General features: G+C 46.0%; 1 protein-coding gene across 30 annotated transcripts in view; it reads right to left on the reverse strand.

Moving 5' to 3' along the window:
* Positions 1–20,676, reverse strand: part of MBNL1 (muscleblind like splicing regulator 1) — a 126,392-nt gene that overhangs the window by 46,581 nt on the left and 59,135 nt on the right. The window contains exons 1-2 of one of the 30 annotated variants that reach the window (XM_040612878.1): positions 17,081–17,224; positions 15,660–15,990 (exon numbers count right to left, since the gene is read on the reverse strand). The exons of 27 other annotated variants lie outside the window; for them this stretch is intronic. In XM_040612878.1, coding sequence (XP_040468812.1) covers positions 15,660–15,686 — 27 coding nt within the window. In that variant the 5' untranslated portion in view covers positions 15,687–15,990; positions 17,081–17,224. Of the gene's footprint in view, positions 1–15,659; positions 15,991–17,080; positions 17,225–17,304; positions 17,377–20,676 lie in introns of those variants that run through there. 2 more of the 30 variants (XM_040612877.1, XM_040612888.1) reach the window with 2 other exon arrangements.

The raw sequence follows: 20,676 nt of genomic DNA on the forward strand, positions 1-20,676 counted from the left end.
CTGGAGACCCTGCCAAACTCCCTGAATCTTTGCTTTATAACATCCATTGGCAAATGCATCAATAGCTTACAGAAATATAAGTATGTTTCTAATCCTTCAATACAATTTGGGATTGATATTCATATTATTACAAATATCTGGATATCCACATACATACTTATATACACATTATATGTATCAATTTATCAATATTTATATGTACACCACCACCACCACTCCCATGACGCATAAACTCTGCAGCCTGATGACACCAGATTTCTGCCCAAGCAACCCTCCACCTGCCCCCCAGCCTGTGCTGTACTGCAAGACAAGAGGGAATTACATTTTTTCCAGGCCTATACAGGAAAACCAAATTCCGCCTCCAAGAGGCAGCTACCTCCCAGGGGCTGCATGTGGATAATGACAGTATTAGAAACCACAGACATTTCTAGCAAGGACATCAGAAACTGCCTCTCTAAACTCCTAAAGCCATAAAATCCTTTCAGAGCAATCTCAAGCAATCCGCATGATCCTTACTCAAGCATGTAATAACCAACAATTTAAGAGTAAAATGAATGACTTTATGTCAAGATCAAGTAAAACACATGCAAGATTTAATCTATTTATCATTCCAACTTCATGCAGTGCCAACCAGCAAGTGGCTGTGAACAAAGCAGCGCTGCACAAAGCCTCATCAGTTGCAGGTACTGAGGATTACTTTTATCAACATTCCATTCTCAGTGTATAATCTCCCTGTAAATGACTTGGTCTGAAAAACAGTCCTTTTGCTGTCCAGCCTCTGCTCTTAGGACCTCAGTAGTTCCAAGTAAATGATTAAAATGAGCAGCAAGCTGAAGCTCCATCAGGTTGCACTGCAACTGTTTAATGGATGTACTGCAGCATAGTTATTATTTAATATTTTCAAGTTTCCAATTTCTTGTGGCATGGTACAACAGAACATAGGCAAGCACGTCACTGCATCCACACCGGGGGAACAAACAAAAAGGCCACTGCCCTTGTGCAGCAGAGCTGCTGGAACAGGTCAATGTTATTTAGGGCAAGTTTAAAAAGGGAATACCATAGGAGGGATGACACTGTGTATGTTGCCATAAACTTTTTACACAGTTGATGTATTTTATAACTGTTCCAGAAACCCTCCCTGGCTGTCTGTAGGGGTGTTCCCACTCTCCCAGCCCCAGCTCCGTGGCTGCTGCCCAGGGTGTTTTACTCTGCGCTGCCTCCAGCGCCTGCCCGCATGCGTTTAGGGTCCCACTAACTCAAGCACAGTGCTGCTATTAGGCATCAAACATAACTTTTAAGGCAGATATATGCACATGTAAAATACCCCAGACGTAACTATTTTCATTTGTTTTTGCAGCCTGCTGGCATTTCAAGTCTCTCCTACCTGGTGAAAAGGGGAGGTGGTTGGCATGGTGATCTAAACTGGAAAATTAGTGTCCTCACCCAAGTGCAAATAGCAGGAGAATTCTCCATTATAGGTGCTATATTTAAAACTGAATTGCTGTAGTTTAAAAATAAAATCTTGCTTTTGTGATTTCAAGAGAGAGAAACTGCCATCACCTGTTGCTTGCATCTGCAAACAGAGAGTAAGTTGAGGTCAAATACAGTGAGCTCGAGCTTGCAGCAAGTGGAACACAGTGCTGGGGTGGCCCTGGTGATGCCTCCATGGCAGGAGCAATGCCACTCTGATGCTCAGTGTATAAAGCTCTTTCCTAAATTGTACTGGCACAACACACAGCACTACTACAGCATCTTCATAACAAATCTGACCTGGAATATACAGAACAGGCAAAGCAAACAAGCAGCACAAGCCAGGGCAAGGCACCATCACTGTGATAATCCCTGGACCAAGCCCGCCAGGGGCACCCACTGCAGAAGAGACACCAGCCCCAGCACCCCAAAGGCTGTGTTCAGCTCTCCCAACACCCAAAGCGTATGCCAAACCTGCTCAGACAGGGCACCTGGCCCTTCTGACACGCCACCAGCACCAGAACACCCAGCCCGCCCCTGGATGTGGCCTCTCAAGATGTGCACAGAGAGCTCGGGGTAAGCTCCAGAACAAGGATGACGAGGGGAAAGGAGGGAAAATCTCTTCTCTTCATAATAAATCATTTACTTTAGAAAGAGAAAGCACACTTTTCCCCCCTTTGAGCTCTGAGGAGGCTTAAGGCAATGATACACCATTGCATTGCAATTAGGGTGCCTGAGACATGAGGAATGTTAACAGATCACAGCTGCAAACTGCCACGCTTCTTTCAAAATGGGAGTGATTTGATAACCAATTCACAATATACCCACTGCAAAACCAAAAATATCCTTAAAAAAATATGTATTTGCAGAAAATTTCACTTTAATTATACATGAAATTAATTTCCCTCTTTAAGCTCTGCATCTCATTTCCAGATGTTGCTCCAACAGCCTTCCACAATGCTGTAGCTGCACTCATAGCTGTGCCTGCCTGCACTGCCATCCCTTCTGCAAACTGCTCCTCTTTTTTTATTAATAGTAATTCAAAGGCAGTCCTTTACATAATGGGGGAAGCAGCAGAAGCCGGCGAATCCTCAGCAATACAGCAGTATCTGGAGCTGCCCACACCTCACCACCACTGCTGAGATGTATCCATCCCTGTTTTTCAAGGCACAGAAACTGCAGAGCACTGTAGTCCTCTGGGACTAATTTAAAAACAAAATAAAACCACAAGCTGTTAACAGGCTGCCACAACACTCAGACAAGACACAATGTGGAGGTGCATCCGGAAAAGGAAAGCCTGAAGGCAGGTGTTCAGGTATGGCCATGGAGACACTGCAAAGGGGAGCTGGTCCCAGACAGACAGTGACAAAAAGGACGTTCCCCACCCCTACTCTCCTGTATGAAAGTCATCTCGCTGGTTTTGTTTGGATGTCTGAAACACTCATTGCTAAATCTCTTCTGTAACACCCTACAACCATCTTATTCTGAAGGCTCATTCTGCATTTACTCCATTAAGGGAAGTGATCCCTGCAAACTTTCATGCAGTGTTACCCCTTACTTATAATGCACGTTACTTTTGCTAGTATATTTTTGCAGTGGCAGGGTTTAATATCTCCTGAAACCTACTCATGCTGGGTCCCTTGTAGTGTTAGGTTTTAAGCAAATGGCATATTGTATTACACAGGTAGTGAAACTTGGGAGGCATCTAACCTGCCTCCATCCTAATTAATAATTTGGCTGGTGAGGGACGAAGCCCTAGGTGAAATGAGGACACAGACTGCAATGCTCTGCCATGCCGGGCAAGACGTCAGTGGCTGAGTAGCCTGCCAATGCCATGCAGCCTCTTCTCGCATTTATAGTTAAGGTCACTGCTAAATAACAAAAAAATTAACGTCATATCAATAAATTTTTCTCAACTTTCCAACAGTACACCAACAGCCCTCCTTTAGCAATCTGAAGGTCAACTGCTGCCATTACTTTTTGTCTGGATTTTTATTGAAGAGAGGTTGATTTAAAGCATCGGTGAGAACTGCAGCCCTACACCACCAACACTGGAAATCACTACTGGAATCATAACCTTAAAATGCCAACACACCAACATGTCCAGGCTTTTTATTGACATGGTTTACATAAGAATTACACATTTCTTGCTACCCCTTTCGTAGTATTTTTCCTTTGTTTTTGCAAATACAGCATCTTGTCATGCTGTTTTAAATACAATTAGAACAAATTTGTCAGGCAAGTATTTTATTAATTAAAAAATAATGAATATGGATTGACTGAAACTATTCTTAAATTTGACTAAGAATTACTCAACAACATTAGTGGGGGAAGTAATTGTTAAAGTACTATTTTATTCAAGTGAAATGAAATGACAAAATCTGATCAAAATATGTAAAATTACTAAACTTAATTTCAAAATAGTATTTGACTTTACTACTGAGCACAAGTAAAACAAAGCTTCCCAAGTTTCTATCCTGTGTGGTCACAGCACCTGAACAGAGAACCCCACCATTTGCTTTCTGACCTGGGCGCAGCAGACAGTGCTGCTGTTCTCCCACCACCCACCCATCCATCACACGGGCCCCGTGCGGTTGCTCCGCTGTGGGTCCTGTGCCTGGGCTGGGCATCTCAGCACACGGGCAGCCGTTGGCAGCCACACTCCACTCACCTGCCCTGTTCAGGTGTCTGTGCTGTACTGCCCTGCTGTGCTTTTGATTTCTTCTCCCAACAAAGTGTGTCTCTCAACCAGATTCCTTCTCCAAGCAAATCCAAATGTAAGACGTGCCTGTTCAGGTCCAGTTCTGCAGCAGAACCAGCCCACTGCAGCCCAGGCTGCCTCACCGCTGCGTACCCTCTGCTACAAGCTTGCAAAGTTAGAGGTTTTGCCTCTGAAGTTAAAGATTTGCCAGAGGGTTAGTTAGAGGCTGGGAGTAACCAAACTGTGCCTCCTACCCCAAAACACAGCTGGCTCACAGAGGACCTGCTCTAACACTTCTTTCATGACAGGAGACGCCCACTGACTTGGGATTCATCAAGGGAGCGCTGGGCAAGGTAAGGTCTCCTGTGGGGATGCTACCAGCCCCAAATGTTAACTGAAATTACGGCAAGGTGCAGGATTCCAGTGCCCTGCAGGAGATACTCAGTATTTGGCAAGACATCTCTGCACCATTCCTGCTGGTCTCCCTCCTTTGCAAGGGTCTACACTGGGTATGGGCTCATTCCAGCTGATTTTGGTATCTCAAAGCTATGCTGAAAAATTATCGTATGTTTCAGTCAAATACCGAAAATTTGTACTCCAAATTTTAAACATCTACATGGTCATTTCCACCACTAAAAGGCAAATGAGATCTCAGCTGGGAAGACCAGTAGTTCCTTCTGTGAGTAGGCAGACTTGCGCAACAAATGGAGATGCCTGAGCACACACCAATGGCGAAGAGCTAAACGATGCCTTCTCCATGCTGATACAATCACTTTAGGGGGAGAGCAACTTTTTCAAGGGAAAGGAGAAAGATACAATGCAAAACTTGACAGGACTTGAGGTACTCTGTACAAATATGAAAATTATTTTCAGATAAATAAAACATTTCCCTGAAACCAAGGTCAGTCACTGAGATGGGAACTGTTCTGTGAATCAATACCAAAGCCCAGGGAAATGACTTCAAATGCACCCACTGAGCTCTGCTCCAAGATGCCGCTTTCATTTCAACATGAAAAGCATAAAGTGAATCTTCATAAAGCCAACACCAAGCATGGGGCTCTAACAAGCCTCTACACAAAGAGCAGGTTAGTGGTGCTATGGGAAGCAACTGCTATTTTTACCTGGAGAAGTGAATAGCTACCTTCTCAGCACTACAACCTTTTTTCCAAAACTTTGGGAAGGATAACAACTTTGAATTACCAGTGTGAGAAATTATCTTAAATCTCTTCCACTAATGCCATACTGATATCTCTGCTGAGCGGCACGTTCTGCTTCCCTGTGCAGTTCTGTAAGAGCTGGCCAGCATTTTTAGTCAAACCAGACAAAATAAAGCCAGCACATTTCACTTGCTAGGAAAAGCCACTAACTGCAGGGCATGGCCGTCCATTGAAAGTCACTGAAAGGAGGCACAGAGAAGTGACCTGATTTTCAGGAACGCAAACAGCTCTCCAGTCCCTAATCCCCACACGTGTAAGATGTTTTACGATACAGCAAATTTTCTTAGATGGAAACATATTGCTTCAATAACATCCAAACCTTTCTACTTAATTACTGCACATAGCTGGTACTGTCAAAATAAACAGAGAGCAGTAGCAACAGAGGGGAAGGGGGAGAGATATCAGGGGACTGCAACAGAGACTATCTCAGACATTACAGCAAATAACACCATTTTTACAGTGCAAGGACACCTGCGTGGGTGCTGCTCAGGCAGATGTGTGCCTGTGGCAGCTAACATACAGTTCTGCCTCTAGCAGTCAAAAACTTTACACTTCTGGCCCTTTTGTACAGTTCACTTATACAGTCATCAAATTATGGCCATTCAGTCTACTCAGTAATAAAAAAAAAAAGGAAAAAGGAGAGACTGAAATAACACACATAGCCAAGCGAGAATGCCTACAAGGAGGCATGGTTCTCATTTACCCCTAATTGCACCAGATTTCAAAACCAGTCTAATGTCACTACACCACAAAACAATAAGCCTGGAGATGTAAATTCAACAGGGGCTTCAGCTCTGAGGTACATGAAGATGCCAGGGCCGATGGACCACTAATGTCCATCACAGTGGGCAAAAACTGGACATTGCAACACTTGCAGTAACAGTGAACTTGTGATTTTTTTTTCTCTTTTACATCTCTTTTTAAAAACAACCCCATAAAGGCGGTCTCCGTTGTGCCATTTCATTGTCCTGTGCTGACCCGCAGCACCAGGGAGGGGTGACTCACGTGTTTAACAGTGAAGGTTTGCTTTTGGTTCACAGTTGCCACCATCACAGTACCGCTGCTGGAAGGCACACTGCGAACTGACCAAGCGCTGCCCAGCCTTGCAAACCCATCGGTGCCAGCCTGGCTCGTTGCTCCCCAGGGACGGGCAATGCCCTGCCAAGCTACATCAGGTGCTCAGGGAGGCGTGCTGGGGCAGCACTGTACCACACCACTCGGGGCATCCTCCACTGTGGGATGAAGGATGCATCTTTCACCTGCACCCAGATGCCAAAGGTCCAGCTAATCCCAGCGCCAGCCACAAGACAGCGTCCAGCAAGTCAAGCACAGGACAATGAAATGCCACAATGGAAACTGCTCTTACTGGGTTGTTTTTAAAAAGATACAAAAGAGAAAAGAAAAAGTTCACAATACATAGAAAAGGAAGGAAAAACACTTAGGGCTTGCAGTACTAGGACATGTCAGGGCAGCAGACATCCCTCTTCCAGCCAGCATCACCGCTGTGACCGAAAGGACAAAAACACAAAGGTACTTGAGGAAAGCAGAAAATACCTTCCCCATCCAACAGGAACTTTAGAAACTAATAAAAGCTGAAGAATTTCTGTTCTGAAAAAACAATCAGGAAATCAGACAATTTTTAAGGAAAAATTTCACCTTTTTTCCACAACAGGGAACTCAGTGAAGCCAATGGCTTCACCTTTTCACAAGAAAGTGATTTCCAATAAAACACACCTTTAAAAAACAACCATCCTCTCTGCAGTCAATGCAGTCCTAAAACTGATGGCAGAAACAAGCATCTTGAGCAGTGGCTCACAGCCAGGCTGATGCACACGTGCTGGCCAAGCGCTGGGACAGGCATATGCTCCTGCACCACAACAGCCCCCATGGCACATGGTCCCACCACCCCGTTTCCAAAAGAACACTGGGCTGCTGGTGCCCTAGGGCACAGCCACCCATGTGACCCTGGTCCTGGCACCGCCATGTGCCCCACAGCCCAGCGGGCACAGACTGCTTAAAGCCCATGAAAACGTACCTCCGATGACAGGTATTTAACTAAATTAAACCACCAGGTATTTAATTTAACTGTATTCCTAAAATTGGAGCAAGAAGAATCCAGAGTGAACAGTTGGTTTGCATAGCCAACCAAGCCAAGAAGTGTCAGCATCAGATTATTATTTATTGCACTGATGGAGCTGAAGCTGAAAGAAGCTGCTGTAAGCAGAAGTACACTAAACAAAGTGGTAATTAATGTGCAATCATGCACCAGCACAGGACAAGGCCAGCTGTCCAAGGGTCAGTGTGAAATACAGCTCCTCACCACAGCTCACCATGCTGCCTGTGCTCCAGTTAGACAACTACAAAGTTTCCCGTAGCTTGACATTACTACACTTAACAAGTTATCAACAGCAATGAAATTCTCCAAGACTTAATCAGTAGTTCAACAGGAATTAACGAACCGGGAAGCATGCACATATGAGCAAGGACAACACACAGATCTCAAGCCTAAAAGCATCCACAGATCAGCAGCAGCGCAGAAGACCGGTGTGCTGCTGCTGCCCACAGTAGGGCACTGCCACGTCCCACGCCTTTCCTCTTGATTTCTGTCAGCTGGCAATTAAATACCCCCATCCCTTTGAAATTTTTCTGTTAAAACTTAATTATGTCTTTTTTTGAAGTGAAAATCAAAGAAGGATCATTAAAAGATAAAGCTTAGGCTGACAGAAAATTAGACTTGCAATTTTTCCTTAAATGTGCAAGACAGAACAAACACCGCTCTTTCTCTTTTTCCTCTCTACTGCATCATAGTTACAACCTAAGTACAATTGTTATCTTTGGCCCTTTTTTTTTTTGCACATGCATGTAGACACACTACCTGAACTCCATACTTCACCAAACAGTGAAATCTTTCTCCTAGGGTTAGGCCGATTGCTAGAAATCACATATAAGTTTTATGTAAAGGAACAGTAAACACACTTCAAAAGGAAACAGGGGAAGAGCTGGCTATATGGCACACAACTCTTGCGGCCACCTTACAGATTTAAAAAAAATAAATAACCTATCTGCCACAGGGTAAGGCAGAGGATACTTCCTCTTGCTCTTCACAACTCCTCCTCGCTCTCTTTGCTGGCTACTGGGTGTGGAAGGAAAGGAGGTGTTTCAAGAGCAGAGGATACGGTGGAAAAGAGAGATGACACATGAAATTTTGAAGACAGTAGGTACCGAGACAGATGCACTAAGTTGCAGGTTTTTTAAGAGACCTGGAGGCCAGCTCTACAAAATGTGCCAGGAACAGCTGGTGACAGAAAGAGATGCCCTCAGGACAGGTAAGCAAAGCTCTGGAGAACCATCAAAATCAGTGCCAATATAAACAAAAAGGGAAGGAAATACAAGAAAAAAAAGGAGCAGTTGGTTTTTATAGGTAAGACAAAAGAGCATGACAAAAAAGCACTGCAGACAGCACACCACCACAAGGCAAACAACCAACTACAACTGAGTGGAAAAGAGAGGGGTGGAGGAGGAGAACAAAAGGCTTTGTAAAATGAAGAGGATGGGAAGGCCTGGAGGTGAAGGCTCTGCCTGCACCGTGACAGCAGCACCGGAAGCGGCTGCGGCGGGAAGGTCGCATCTCTGCTCCCAAGGTGCCGAACACGGACTGCAGGCAGAGCGTGGGCAAAGCCTTGGTAACAGCTCACTGCGTACATGGTACCACGTGTCCTGACTGTGGTACAGCCACAGCCCAGCCGAATTCCCCACACTGCCCCATCTTCCTTTAAACTTTCCGCAGACCAGTGCTCATTAAATCCTCTCCACTCATTACCCCTCTTCCTTACCTTGAGCAGAGAACAGAACGCTTCTTCTTGCTCTGGTAAAGATCCAGAAGACACCCAGAATTCACATCCCAGTGCCCACAACACCAGGAGCTGCAGAGAAGGCGGAGTCAGTGCGCACTGGCAGCTGCAGGCCCAGCAGCAGAAGCCGAGCCCAGGCAGGTGCTTCGGAGGTAGCCCCTGCCAAACACTAGCCAAGGCACTCACGTCGCCAGCTACAGGCAGGCAGCTATTTATGTGGTTGCAAACAAACAACAAGGACTTGCCCCTTATAGTCAAAAAAAGGTGTTTCCTTCCACACGCACCTAACGGCTGCTCAGGCAGCCCCTTTGGCCAAACCAGACGGAGCAGCCGCCTGCACCTGCCCATGCCACAGACGCCTCGGCAAGTGGCCTGGCACCCAGCAGCGCTCTTCCCTGGCCACGGAGAGAGCATGCCCACTGCAAATGATGTATCTCTGTAAGTCAGATAGGGGTAACATTAAATCTAAAATACAGGCTCCGATGCAAGCACTTACAGCACACTTAAAGCCTTGCCTGCTCTTGTAGGAGAAAACCTCTGGAAGTCAAGAGGGAGACAGCCTACAGAAATGGGAAGTGCTCTGTTATACGGTTGTTGCTTATCACCATAAACCCCATGGAGCCTAACTGGGAACAGGTACTGTTCCATATAATTTAGTAATTAACAGAATTCACCACACGCAAATTAAAACAATTAGAATTAATACTTTTTACAGTGGTACAGTGCCATCAGAAAGGGGGGTGGGGGAGGTACTCTTCCCCACACAGACAGGCTTGCTGCAGTCTGTGTGTGCTGAGTGTTTTAATTCTGCATAAAAGAAAGTATTTTCCATTCTGTGTTATTTTTCATGCCAAATTTCTGTGGGCACTATTAATTTTCTACCAGCTTTACCCCTATTAACTTTCAGAAAATGTTTCTCTGAAGGAAGGTGAAAATTTAAACTTGTCCAAAGAGAACGTATTGCTGCAGCATCCTGCAGCACAGCAGAGGAGCAGGCAGGGGCAGTCACCATCAGCTGCATCAACTTTGCAAAACAAGTTCTTTTCCTCCCATTTAACTGCACCAGCAGCACTTCAAATATTACTAGTTAAAGCATTTAGGTGTGAATTTCAGATTTTTTTTATAAATTGGCTGATTTTCAGAAAGGTTGAGTGCTTTGTATCCCTCATAGTTTACTGGAATCCCAGTGCAATTAATGGTACCTGGGGCACAAACACAACCAGAACTGGCACTGGCTCCGGCAGGTGTACCTGTCTTGCTACAGGACCTCTGGACCTAGCACTTGGACACCCACTCTGCCAAGACGCAGCAGCATCACCTCGCAGCCAGCAGCTCCTCCTGAGGCACCGACACCCCCCACACCCCACTGGCCCCCATCCCACTGTCCGAAAAACTGGGGAAACGCCTCAAGTTGTTTCTAAATGCTCAGGATGTCTGAGTAAGCCCTCAGTGCAGAGCAAGGCGAGGCCCTGAGTCAGTTACACAGGGCCACCCCTAACACACAAAAATAACTTGTTTATTCTGACTGGTGTGTTATTTTTATACCAGCAGCTCTGGGTACCCATGGCAGTTTGCTGCCACTGGTCCCAGCAAAGGCACAAGACAGGAGCCAGGTGCATGAGCCCTGCAGGGTGCCAGACTGGGGACACCCCTGGCTGGCCCACCTCGATGCAGAGGGCTGCCCTGTGGGGCTGGGGGAGGTTCTCACACCCGGGGGAGGGGGCTGGTGTCTATGAGAAACGCCTTTAGCCACTGCCCACCCTGCCAGCTGTGCTGGGCACCCTCCGAGCTCCAGAAGGAAAGCCTTCGCCTGAGCCGCTGCTGCCAGAGGAAAAATGGTTGATTTCCAATTGTCTGGAGGAAAGCTCTTCCAAATCAAAATGTGCCCACGGTTTTCAACAAGGCAGAAGCAATTTCTTCACACACACAAGCAGTGTTTACCAGCTCAGGATAGCGGAGGACAACTTAACAATGCCCACCCTGGCTGCACCCATACTGCTGCTTAAAGGAAGAACCAAAGTGCCACTTTTGCTTCTGCAGGTGGAACATCAGCTCCCAGCACATTCCTGGAGTAACTACTTAAAGCTCTTCAGGAGTTGACTTCTCTTCACAAAACCTGGCTTTGGTGGATACAAGTCCAACTGAGCGAATGTGAACATCCATAAGGGCTGCTAGTAACAAAGCGTGGCTGGTGAAAGGTATGTGGGAATACAACGGAGCCGGAGCGTGTCAGCGGCAGAGGAAGCCGCTGGCAAGTAAATATTGCTCAACACGACACCAGTATTGGGGAAAAACTGACAAAGTGGAATAACAGGAAGCTTAGTCACTTCTGGACAAAAAAAGCAAAGTGTCTGAGAGGGGGGCGGGAGCGGCGGGCTGGAGCGGCCAGGCTGGGAGGGCCCAGAGAGCAGAGCTCGCTGGCAGGGCAGGCAGGCGTGGGCAGGGGATGCGCTCTGCCATGGATGTTGAACTGGCCAGAGAAGCACTGTCCCGCCTGGGTGCCCCCGCAGGGTGCTGGCCCAGGGCATCGAGCAGCCCTGCTACAGCCAACCCTGGATGAATACAGCAGGATTGCTGCACAGGCTCCCTTCATCCCCAGTCGACTCCAGCTAAGGACAAGTTAAGCTGTGGCCTAGTTAAACCACATCCCCAGCTTCTCCTCTGCCTTCCTAAGCTTGGAGAGCACCACAGCTATCCAGCTTGGGGGGCAGATAAGAAAATACTTAGGAGAGGCCAAAGAGGGCTGAAATACACCAGTTGGAATTTAAGGATAGATTTAATTTTGAACAATTACCACCATCATTCAAACCTACCACAGAACAGCTTCAGGAAGAGAGTCAAGTATGAGCAGTGCAGCACAGGACCCCCGCCACCTTTCACAGTGATTGCTTGCTCCCATTAGGAACCACCACAGAAACAGCGTTGGAGATGACCGGCAGCTGCATGGGAGTGTGCGCACCACAGCCGAGGAAAGGACTCAGGCAGCAGACCATGGACCATCACACCGAGGTGCAACCCTGGAGAGCATTTTGCTGGTGTATAAAATTAGCATGTTTCTGGCAGCTCTCAAGCAACACAGTATTCAGATCATAAGGGTACTTTGCAGAAGCCTCAGAAGAGGGGAGAAATGTTGAAGAGAACATGAAATTTCCCTGATGGCCATCTTCCACATTGAAAAGTACTCGCTACCCTTAAAATATAGTTTGCACTGCTCGCTGATGAAGGGATAACAGCACTGGATGTTAGTAAAGGGACTATGTTAGAAAAAACACAAATCCAAAATTTTACTCATCATCTGCAGAAGCATGCATAGGAAGAGAGAAAGACCAATTTAAAATAATTAAAGGCTAGATAAAGAAAGCAAACAAACCATGCCAAAATGAAGACAAGCTTGATTACTTCTGAGGCAAATGAGGGAAGAAAAGGATGTAATGAAGAAATGGTTCAGAAGCAGAGAAATAAAAAAACTTAACCAAGTTTATGGTTTAAAAATTACTACATCTGTCAGTAAGTAATTTAGATCTCCTTGGAAAAAAAGAGAATCAGGTTTTTTATTTGATATCGGGAGGAAAACAGACAGTTAAAAATATTTTAATGACAAGTTTAAGCTAGCAAGGGTAGCAAAGGAAAAGTGTCATGGGCAAATAAAGGCTGATATATCAGGTTTGGTTTACCTAGCAAGTGTGCGCTAAGGCACAATAAAAGCTCCCTAACCAAATAAACAACCTTGCAGTCCCTGCAGGATAACCACAGCTGTGGCAAAATCAAGCAACTGGGCAAATGGCTGGAGGCCTGGGCCAGAGAACCCAAGCAGTGGAGCAGCACGTGAGACCTCACATAAAGCACTGCTTCACAAAATATTTTGGGATGCACTTGTCATTTTATTTAGAAAAAAAACCAAACAAAAAACAAAACACAACCCTGAAGTGGTGTAACAGCTACATGGAAAAACAAAAAGAACGAGAGAAGGACGGTGGGAAAGGCTTGCATTGCCTTGTTAGAAACATGCACTGTGCAGACATGCCACACACAGCGTGGCAGGGCTGTGAGGCAGAGCACAGCAGAGCACGCATGTGGAGGACATGCCAGAAGCCAGCACGTGGCTGCAGTGTCCCGGGCCAGCACAGGACAAGCCCAGCACCATGGCACGGCCCTGCAGACATGCAGGCAGAGGGCAAAGGGGCACCTAGACTAAGCTGGCAGAGCAGAGCCAGCATTGCCTTTGCAAACCCCACCCAGCACACACCATGCGCAGTCTGTGCTCACGGCATGTGGTGGGCGCCCAGTACCCCTCCACAGACCAAAGGACTGGGCAGTGCTGCAGACACCGGCCCCTTTGGGTCTCTGTTGCTGGTACCATCCCAGCCGGACAGCCAGGGTTGGCCAGCAGCACACAAAAGCTCTGGAAGCAGTTCCCTGGCCACAGGCAGTGCAGGACAGCAGCAGAGCCACGGATGAGACAGTGGGGTTCAGCAGGCAACAGAGCAGGATGGCTGAGCCATGTGGCACTGGGTCCACCAGCCCAGCCTGTTTCTGCCCAGCTCTGGAGGGGTCACCCAATACCACAAGTAAAGTTTTGTTTAATTCCTAATTTGCAGTGGCCAGCTGTGGCTTGCCTTCACCATGCAATAATGAAACACTGCCCAAGGCACGGGCTCAGTCCAGTGTTCAGCCTTCACACCCTCAGGTCAACATCTGGCTCCACCACTGTCAATGCCATGATACAATCCAACAGTCATTAATACTGAGACATGGAAACACTAATGAAAATTCCAAGTTTCAACCCATACCAACGAAGAATTTCTTGCTCAGAGCTCTGTACTGCACCGCCTGAGCAGAGGGGAATAGCAGGATGCTGCTGACCTGGCCGCAAAGCTGGACTCAACAAGCCCTGTATTGGTCACAGATACTTTTTTTTCATGCAGCTCAGGAATAACTTCCCACACTAACTGCTTTCCAGGCCTCATAACACTGATATTGCAGATCGATATTTTACAAAGACAAAGCTGCATGATAGATGTGTGCACTAATCAAACCATATCTAACAAGCAGCACTGCTGTAATCACACACTTTGTATCCCTTTTAGCTTTTACACTAGAGGTTTAGCCTTGCTCACTTTCTACATAAAACAAAATGACAATAAAATGACAGAACAAAAGATCCACTGTAAGCTACAATGTGCAAATAAAGATAGTATCTACGTTGTCTGTACCAGCACAGTGCAAATATAATTAAGGCTATGAGAAAACATCACTTGCTCTCAGGAGCCCTTTTACCTTCTATCTAAAGCCCCTGTATAGGTTTTACCTTTAACAATGTAACCCCTTGTTAGAGCAAATACATACATACACACATAGCACAGATGTGCACTGCTAGAACAAGTCCGATAGTTCTCACAGGAGGAGCTGGGGCTCCATACGGCCCCAGACAGTGTTAGTGACATGCAGCCCACACACCGCAGCAGAACTGAGGAGCGGGCTGGGGGCTCTCGGCACAGCTGGGGATGGTGCCTGTCCATCCCCTTGGCCACAGGCACATCCCACATCCCCCGTCCATTCCCAAGGGAAGCCTGCTCACTGGCCTGGCACTGACCAGCAGCCCTGGTATGATTCAGATACACGCATTGCTCCTGTTGGATAAGACTCAGGTAAAAGCCCATGGATGCTCAGGAACATGGATGCAGGTTGAATACTCAGTACCAATTCCTGAAAAGCTGAACTCTGTCAAAGTCACATACTGGGGGGGGAGTTGGGGGAGAAGGCAATGATAACTCAGAAAAGCTTATGAAACATTGGACAATAACACTAGAGGAGCAGAAAGTACACACAGCAGTAACTGTTTTCCAGCATCTGTAAGTCTTACAGAGCACAGCATCCGGGCTCTGAAGGAATAAAGGAGTGAAGATTAATCTGCCCTTGCTATTTCGCTTGAGCTGTTGAATAGAGGAGGTCAATGGACATGAATTCATGGGAAACATATGGCAGAATTTGTTTTTCTAACTTTAAATAATCATGAAATATGGCAAAATACTGCTTTGTGGTCAGAATTCCCTTTAATTGTTTATTTTAACATGGGCACTGACAATTGAAATGTACTGTCACAAAAACAAGCTGTGCAGACAGAAGCAGCAGCTTTCCTCTGATGGAAGCGCAGTTCCCAGGTCCTTTCAGTGCCAGGGCTGCAGCAGTGGGCTGCCCTGGGCCAGGATCAGGGGGTCCCACCCACCAGGAGCAAGGTACAAAACCCCAAATGCAATGGTGAAAGAGTGGGGGGAGTATTTGTTTTACAGAAGCAATCTTGCTGTAGGAAGTGGCATTTGTACTAATGGCAGTTGAAGTTCATTGTAAGACATTTCAACAGTTGCGCTACCTTTCCCATATACACTGAGAAAAAGAAAATACAGCCTCTGCAGATATTACCTGTAGTGTGTACGAGCTCAAAAACATGCCTATGACCTGAATACTCGAATGCTCTCGCTTGAAGTGTGCAGCCACATCGCTGGTGGGAAATTAAAAATTTTCCATGTGTAGGAGCCAATTGAACTGATGAAACAAAAAGTAACATTCAGTAGGAAGACCAGTGCATCATGATCTCATTGGAGAAGCACTTTTTCCCTAAGTTCAGCATGTGCAAGGCAGAATCAAAGTCTCAGAGATGAGAGCATTGGCTTCAGGGCTGGGCCAGAGGGCTGCATTACAGGTGTTTCCTCTTCAAGAGTCTAAGTTCTCCTCTAATATACTTCACACAGATCTACAAGAGAGGAAAGAACTCATTTCTGGGTGTTAAAGGGAAATAAAAACACCATTAAATTCCCCTCTTTTCCCTAACTTTTTTTTTTTTTTTAAGTGAAACCAGACTGACTCTCAAAAGTAGTAAACCAAGAAAGAAGTGAAATAGCAAATGAGTACTTTCTACACTATAACCCCCCCACAATAAAACAAGTTCAAGCTGAAAGCTTCACCCGCCACTACTGCCAAGCCCCAAAGGCCCCAGGAAGGTACTTCATGGGATCCAGAGATGCATAAGTCCCAAAAGCCGGTGCTGCCCCTGCACTGCCCTAGTGCTCACATCCTGCTCCACTGTGGCACCTCCAAGGGCAGTGGCAAAGGGCAAGAGACGTCTTTACCAGCACACACCTCCCTCCTCTTCCCTCCACATGGATGAAGCCAGTTAATGTCAGGCTTCTCAGCAGTACTGGCAAAATTAGTTTTCCCACTCCAAGAGTGACAGCTGGAGCACATCCATTCCTGCCACAGAAACAGGTGGAGGATGGAGAAGAGGAGGGTGTAGGAGAGATGGGACCAGAAGTCAAGATGAGAAGGAAGGAGGAAGATGGCTGGAGGGAGACCTGGCATTGCTGCCCATGGCTGCTCCCACTGCTGTTCCAGGCGCTGTCACACCATCTACCACCTTCCTCCTCCTCAAGTTTCACTGTAATTAGAGCAAGGTCAGAGAGCAAGGACCCTCACTGCTGATGCCTCCCAGACTTGGTCCTATCAACAGTATCTGAACTTGTATCAGGCAGGCCCTTAAAGAGAGTTCCCTGTCCTCCAGCAACTGCTCCGTGTGGAGTGCTCCTGTCTGGGAACAGGGGTCCCAGCTCTCAGCAGCCATCCGAGCACTCAAAGCGACACAGCAATATCACCACCAGTGGAAACCCCTGTCTTTCTCAGCAGTGAAGGGCTAAGACATGTTTTAAACAAAGGAGCAGAAGTTGAACTCAGTAATTTGTCAGGCAATCAGCACTTACACAGTCACTTAATAACATTCAACTACTTGTCATTTAAAAAGAACAGAGAGAAAAGAACGAAGCAACTATGGATGGTGCTGGACAACTGACCTTTTGCTGTGCTCCAGAAAACAACAAGATCCATCAATGCTTTCCAAATTTTAAAAATTAAATATGGGTGTATTTTTAGCAACTGTTATTTTTAATTTGTTCAAGCACAAAGAAACTTCTTAATTTACAAAAGGCCCTTCCAGCTGCTGAAGTCTCCTTTTTACATACTAAACCACAGTCAATGCACAAAACACAGCAGCCTGAAAACAACGTGGAGGAGTCACCTGGCACCAGTTGCTGCAGTTGCTGAAATAATCCATAGCAAGGCCAAGGATTCAAGTGACATGGGGCAAAATGGCTGGCGTCTAAGGATGCCGCCCCTATGATTCATGGCCACTTTATCTCCTCGCCACAGCCAGGGTCACGGGGTGTATCACCAAGATAACAACTCTGTCCTCCCAAATTACCAGCCTCCCACCCCCAAGGGAAATGCCTGTTTATGTCCCCGGCAAGGGTGCCAGTCTGCACCCCCTCCCCAATGCCACACCAAGCAGCCACACACCACGCAGCATTCTAAAGGCCGAGGGCTGTGTAGTCCTGCTAAATCTTAGCAGCAATGCCCTACAGCATCACTCTGCCAGTTCACACCACGAGGCAGCTCTGGGGTGTCAGGAAGGTGTCACTGTCACACCTTCCCAAAGAGTGACAGCAGTGCTCTCCGGTCTCAAGCAACATATAGGGAAAACTAAATTAGGAAAATGTTTACTTTTCAGAAAGTATTAAAACCAAACCATTGATGCACTGCAAAAATACATGCAGCAGTAATACCTATGTATAAACTAAGGAAACTCACCACAGCCAACCATAACTTTATCAGAACACATAAATGCAGAGACAGAAAAAAGTCAGGAAAGGGACATTTCAGCTCCAGAGCCCTGCTGGAATCAGCAGCAGATAAAGTGTAAAACCAAGAAAGTAATTTTGATGATGTAATTTACATCATAAAGTTTAATTTTTAACAATTGTAATGTGAAATAAAATAGATCAATGCCAAGTTCAGCTATTTTTCAAATCAGTGCAGTTAACAGGGGAGAAGAACATAAATAGAAATCAAAATCAAATTGCCTTCAGGGTCTTTTTTCCCCCTTTGAATAACAGCAGGTACATGAGACTGACTGCAAGGCGAGACTGGCTTATAGCAGGGAGCTCAGTGATCTGGTTTGAACACTACCCTGATTTACCTGGAGTGCAGTGGGCTTGCTACATCTGCGTTTTCCACCCACACTGCAGCCATCAGTTCTGTACGATTTCAGCTGACTTGTCTGTCAGTCCAGCAGACCTGCAGCACCAAACAGCCACGCACAGGAAGAGCTGTACTGGGGCACTAACCCAAACACCCAGCATCACGAATTACAGTGGGCTGCCATTGCCACTGTGGCACCCCACAGTGCCACCAGCAAGCGACACTCATCCAGCCCATCCCAGCCTGTTGGAGACACTGCTTTTTCCCCACCTCAACTCAAACGAAGAAGCGGATATCTTGCAGTGGGGTGTGAAAGGAAAACACTGACTAAGTCTTACCTTTTGCGCACATTTTCTTTTTCCAAAAGTGTTTTTTTTATGTTTCAAATACTTCACCATAAAAGTTTTATTTACAGATTTTTGCCAATCAAGAGTTTAAGACGGGTGTTTAAAAGAAACTAAAAAAATAGTTTATCTGCTGCATTTCCTGTACTTAGCTAAATCTTTAAGTTTTGTCACTCAGGCAGAAAAAAGGCCAGTGGGTGTCTAATCCTACTCAGGTCACTTGGTGTTTCCCTCATGTCTTTGGAGGGAACGAAACTCTATCCTTACCTCAAAGCCCCGCTGCTGTTAAAGGTAGTGAGAGCACTTCCCCTGCCTTTCACCCACGCGTTCCGGAGGGAGCTCTCTGTTGGTTTCCTGCACACTACTCAACTGATGCCAAAAAGAAAGCAAGTACAGAAGCATTTTGAAAAACATCCTGACTTACAAAACTATACCTAATATAGATAGATAGCACGCCAGATTAAGAAAGCCAGGCACTATGATTAGTAAATCATGTAACAGTTGGAATAGCTCTTGTTATCTACATTCTGCCAAAACACAACACAGGTATTACAAATAACTATTGCTGACATGCATATGCACACACATAAGCACGTGCCTACTCCTAGGTACTAAAAGACTGCCTGCTTGCAGCTAATTAACGAAGAACACCACCTTTCCGTGCCTGGGTGCCAAACACTTTCATCAGAATCCAAACCCATTGCTGGAACCTCAGAGCAATTTTGATAACAGACTTACTTAAATTTCATGATCCTTTCAAGAAATGTGAAGCAGTGTTTACCTGGATATAAAGCCAGTTGGCTTCACGCAAATGGTAAGAGCCATGGTGCATAAGCAGGGCTGGGAAGCAGCTCAGCCCCTGCGGTGGGAAGCCGGGCTCCCTCGCAGGCGGCACTGGAAGCACCAGGGCGCGCACGGCCACCCTGAAGCAACAAGAACGGAGCATCTCCTGGAAGCTGCTCCTGCTAGCACAGGGTCTCCCCACACTGCACACCCACGGCCATCAGCCCCAGGAAAACCCCAAAACCAACACACCTCTAGAAATTCACACCTCCTGTTCCCCACCCGATGTCAGTGAACCTTGCTTTGTGGTGTTTTCTGTCATTAACCTCTGATGTTCATATACATACAGACACATATTATATATGGTATATACTGAGCACATATATACAAACAGTATACAGTGTGGTGTATATACACATGCACATATAGCAGAGTAAAACAGTTGAAAGCTTTGTAACAAGTAACTTTAAACTTCCACTGTATCCACTTTTTCAGTAGTTAACCACTTAAGCATTTACACATGTAAAATCATCAGAAACATCTAATAATAAATGTTACATGGTGTGACAAGCACCATGTAAAAATATTTTACATAGTTACAGATATTAAAAATATCTCAGCTGATGGCCCCAAACACTAAGAGGTGGCCTCTGCTTCCCTTTGTATTTTCAGTGCCTTTTAACATTTTCAAGCCAAATGTTAAAAGTTTCCAACAAGGCAAAATTAGGTTTACCCTCTTCCATATTAAAAAAAACCAAACAAACCATCAATAAGCATTAGTTTTCTTCTCAGATATATTTAAGATCACACCAGTAACCATGCTTGCAACTAGTTACAAAAACTGCCTTGCAAAGAGCTGGCAGAAACTGAGAGCAAACGCATTTTCTTAGGGAATTTCAGAGCCTTTCTGTATGCTATATCCAGCCCATGCACTGCCCTGAACGGTTTAGTTCTCGACATCTCTGGTGTTTTCCTCTGTCTTCCTCTTCCCCTTCTGCCTGCTCATGCTTCTAAAACAGTCCTTTCTCCTTTGGTATCTTTCAGGTCACATGACAGCACCTGACCCCCTTTAACCTCACCCTTTTTTCTGTCTTCTGTCTCTCCTTTTAATTTCTTTCTTTCTTCTGCTTTGTCTTCTTTTCTAGTCAGAGATTAAATCGCCTCCTCACACATTTAATTTCTGTCAACTGAAGAACACCCGTGGTCGTCACCTCCTGTTCCCCTTTGACTACGTTCTTTTTCACTCCCGCCCCCCCCCCCCCCCGGTGTGTGAATGTGTGCCGTGA

Source organism: Falco naumanni, chromosome 13 (genome assembly GCF_017639655.2).
Source record: "Falco naumanni isolate bFalNau1 chromosome 13, bFalNau1.pat, whole genome shotgun sequence".
NCBI lineage: Eukaryota > Metazoa > Chordata > Aves > Falconiformes > Falconidae > Falco > Falco naumanni.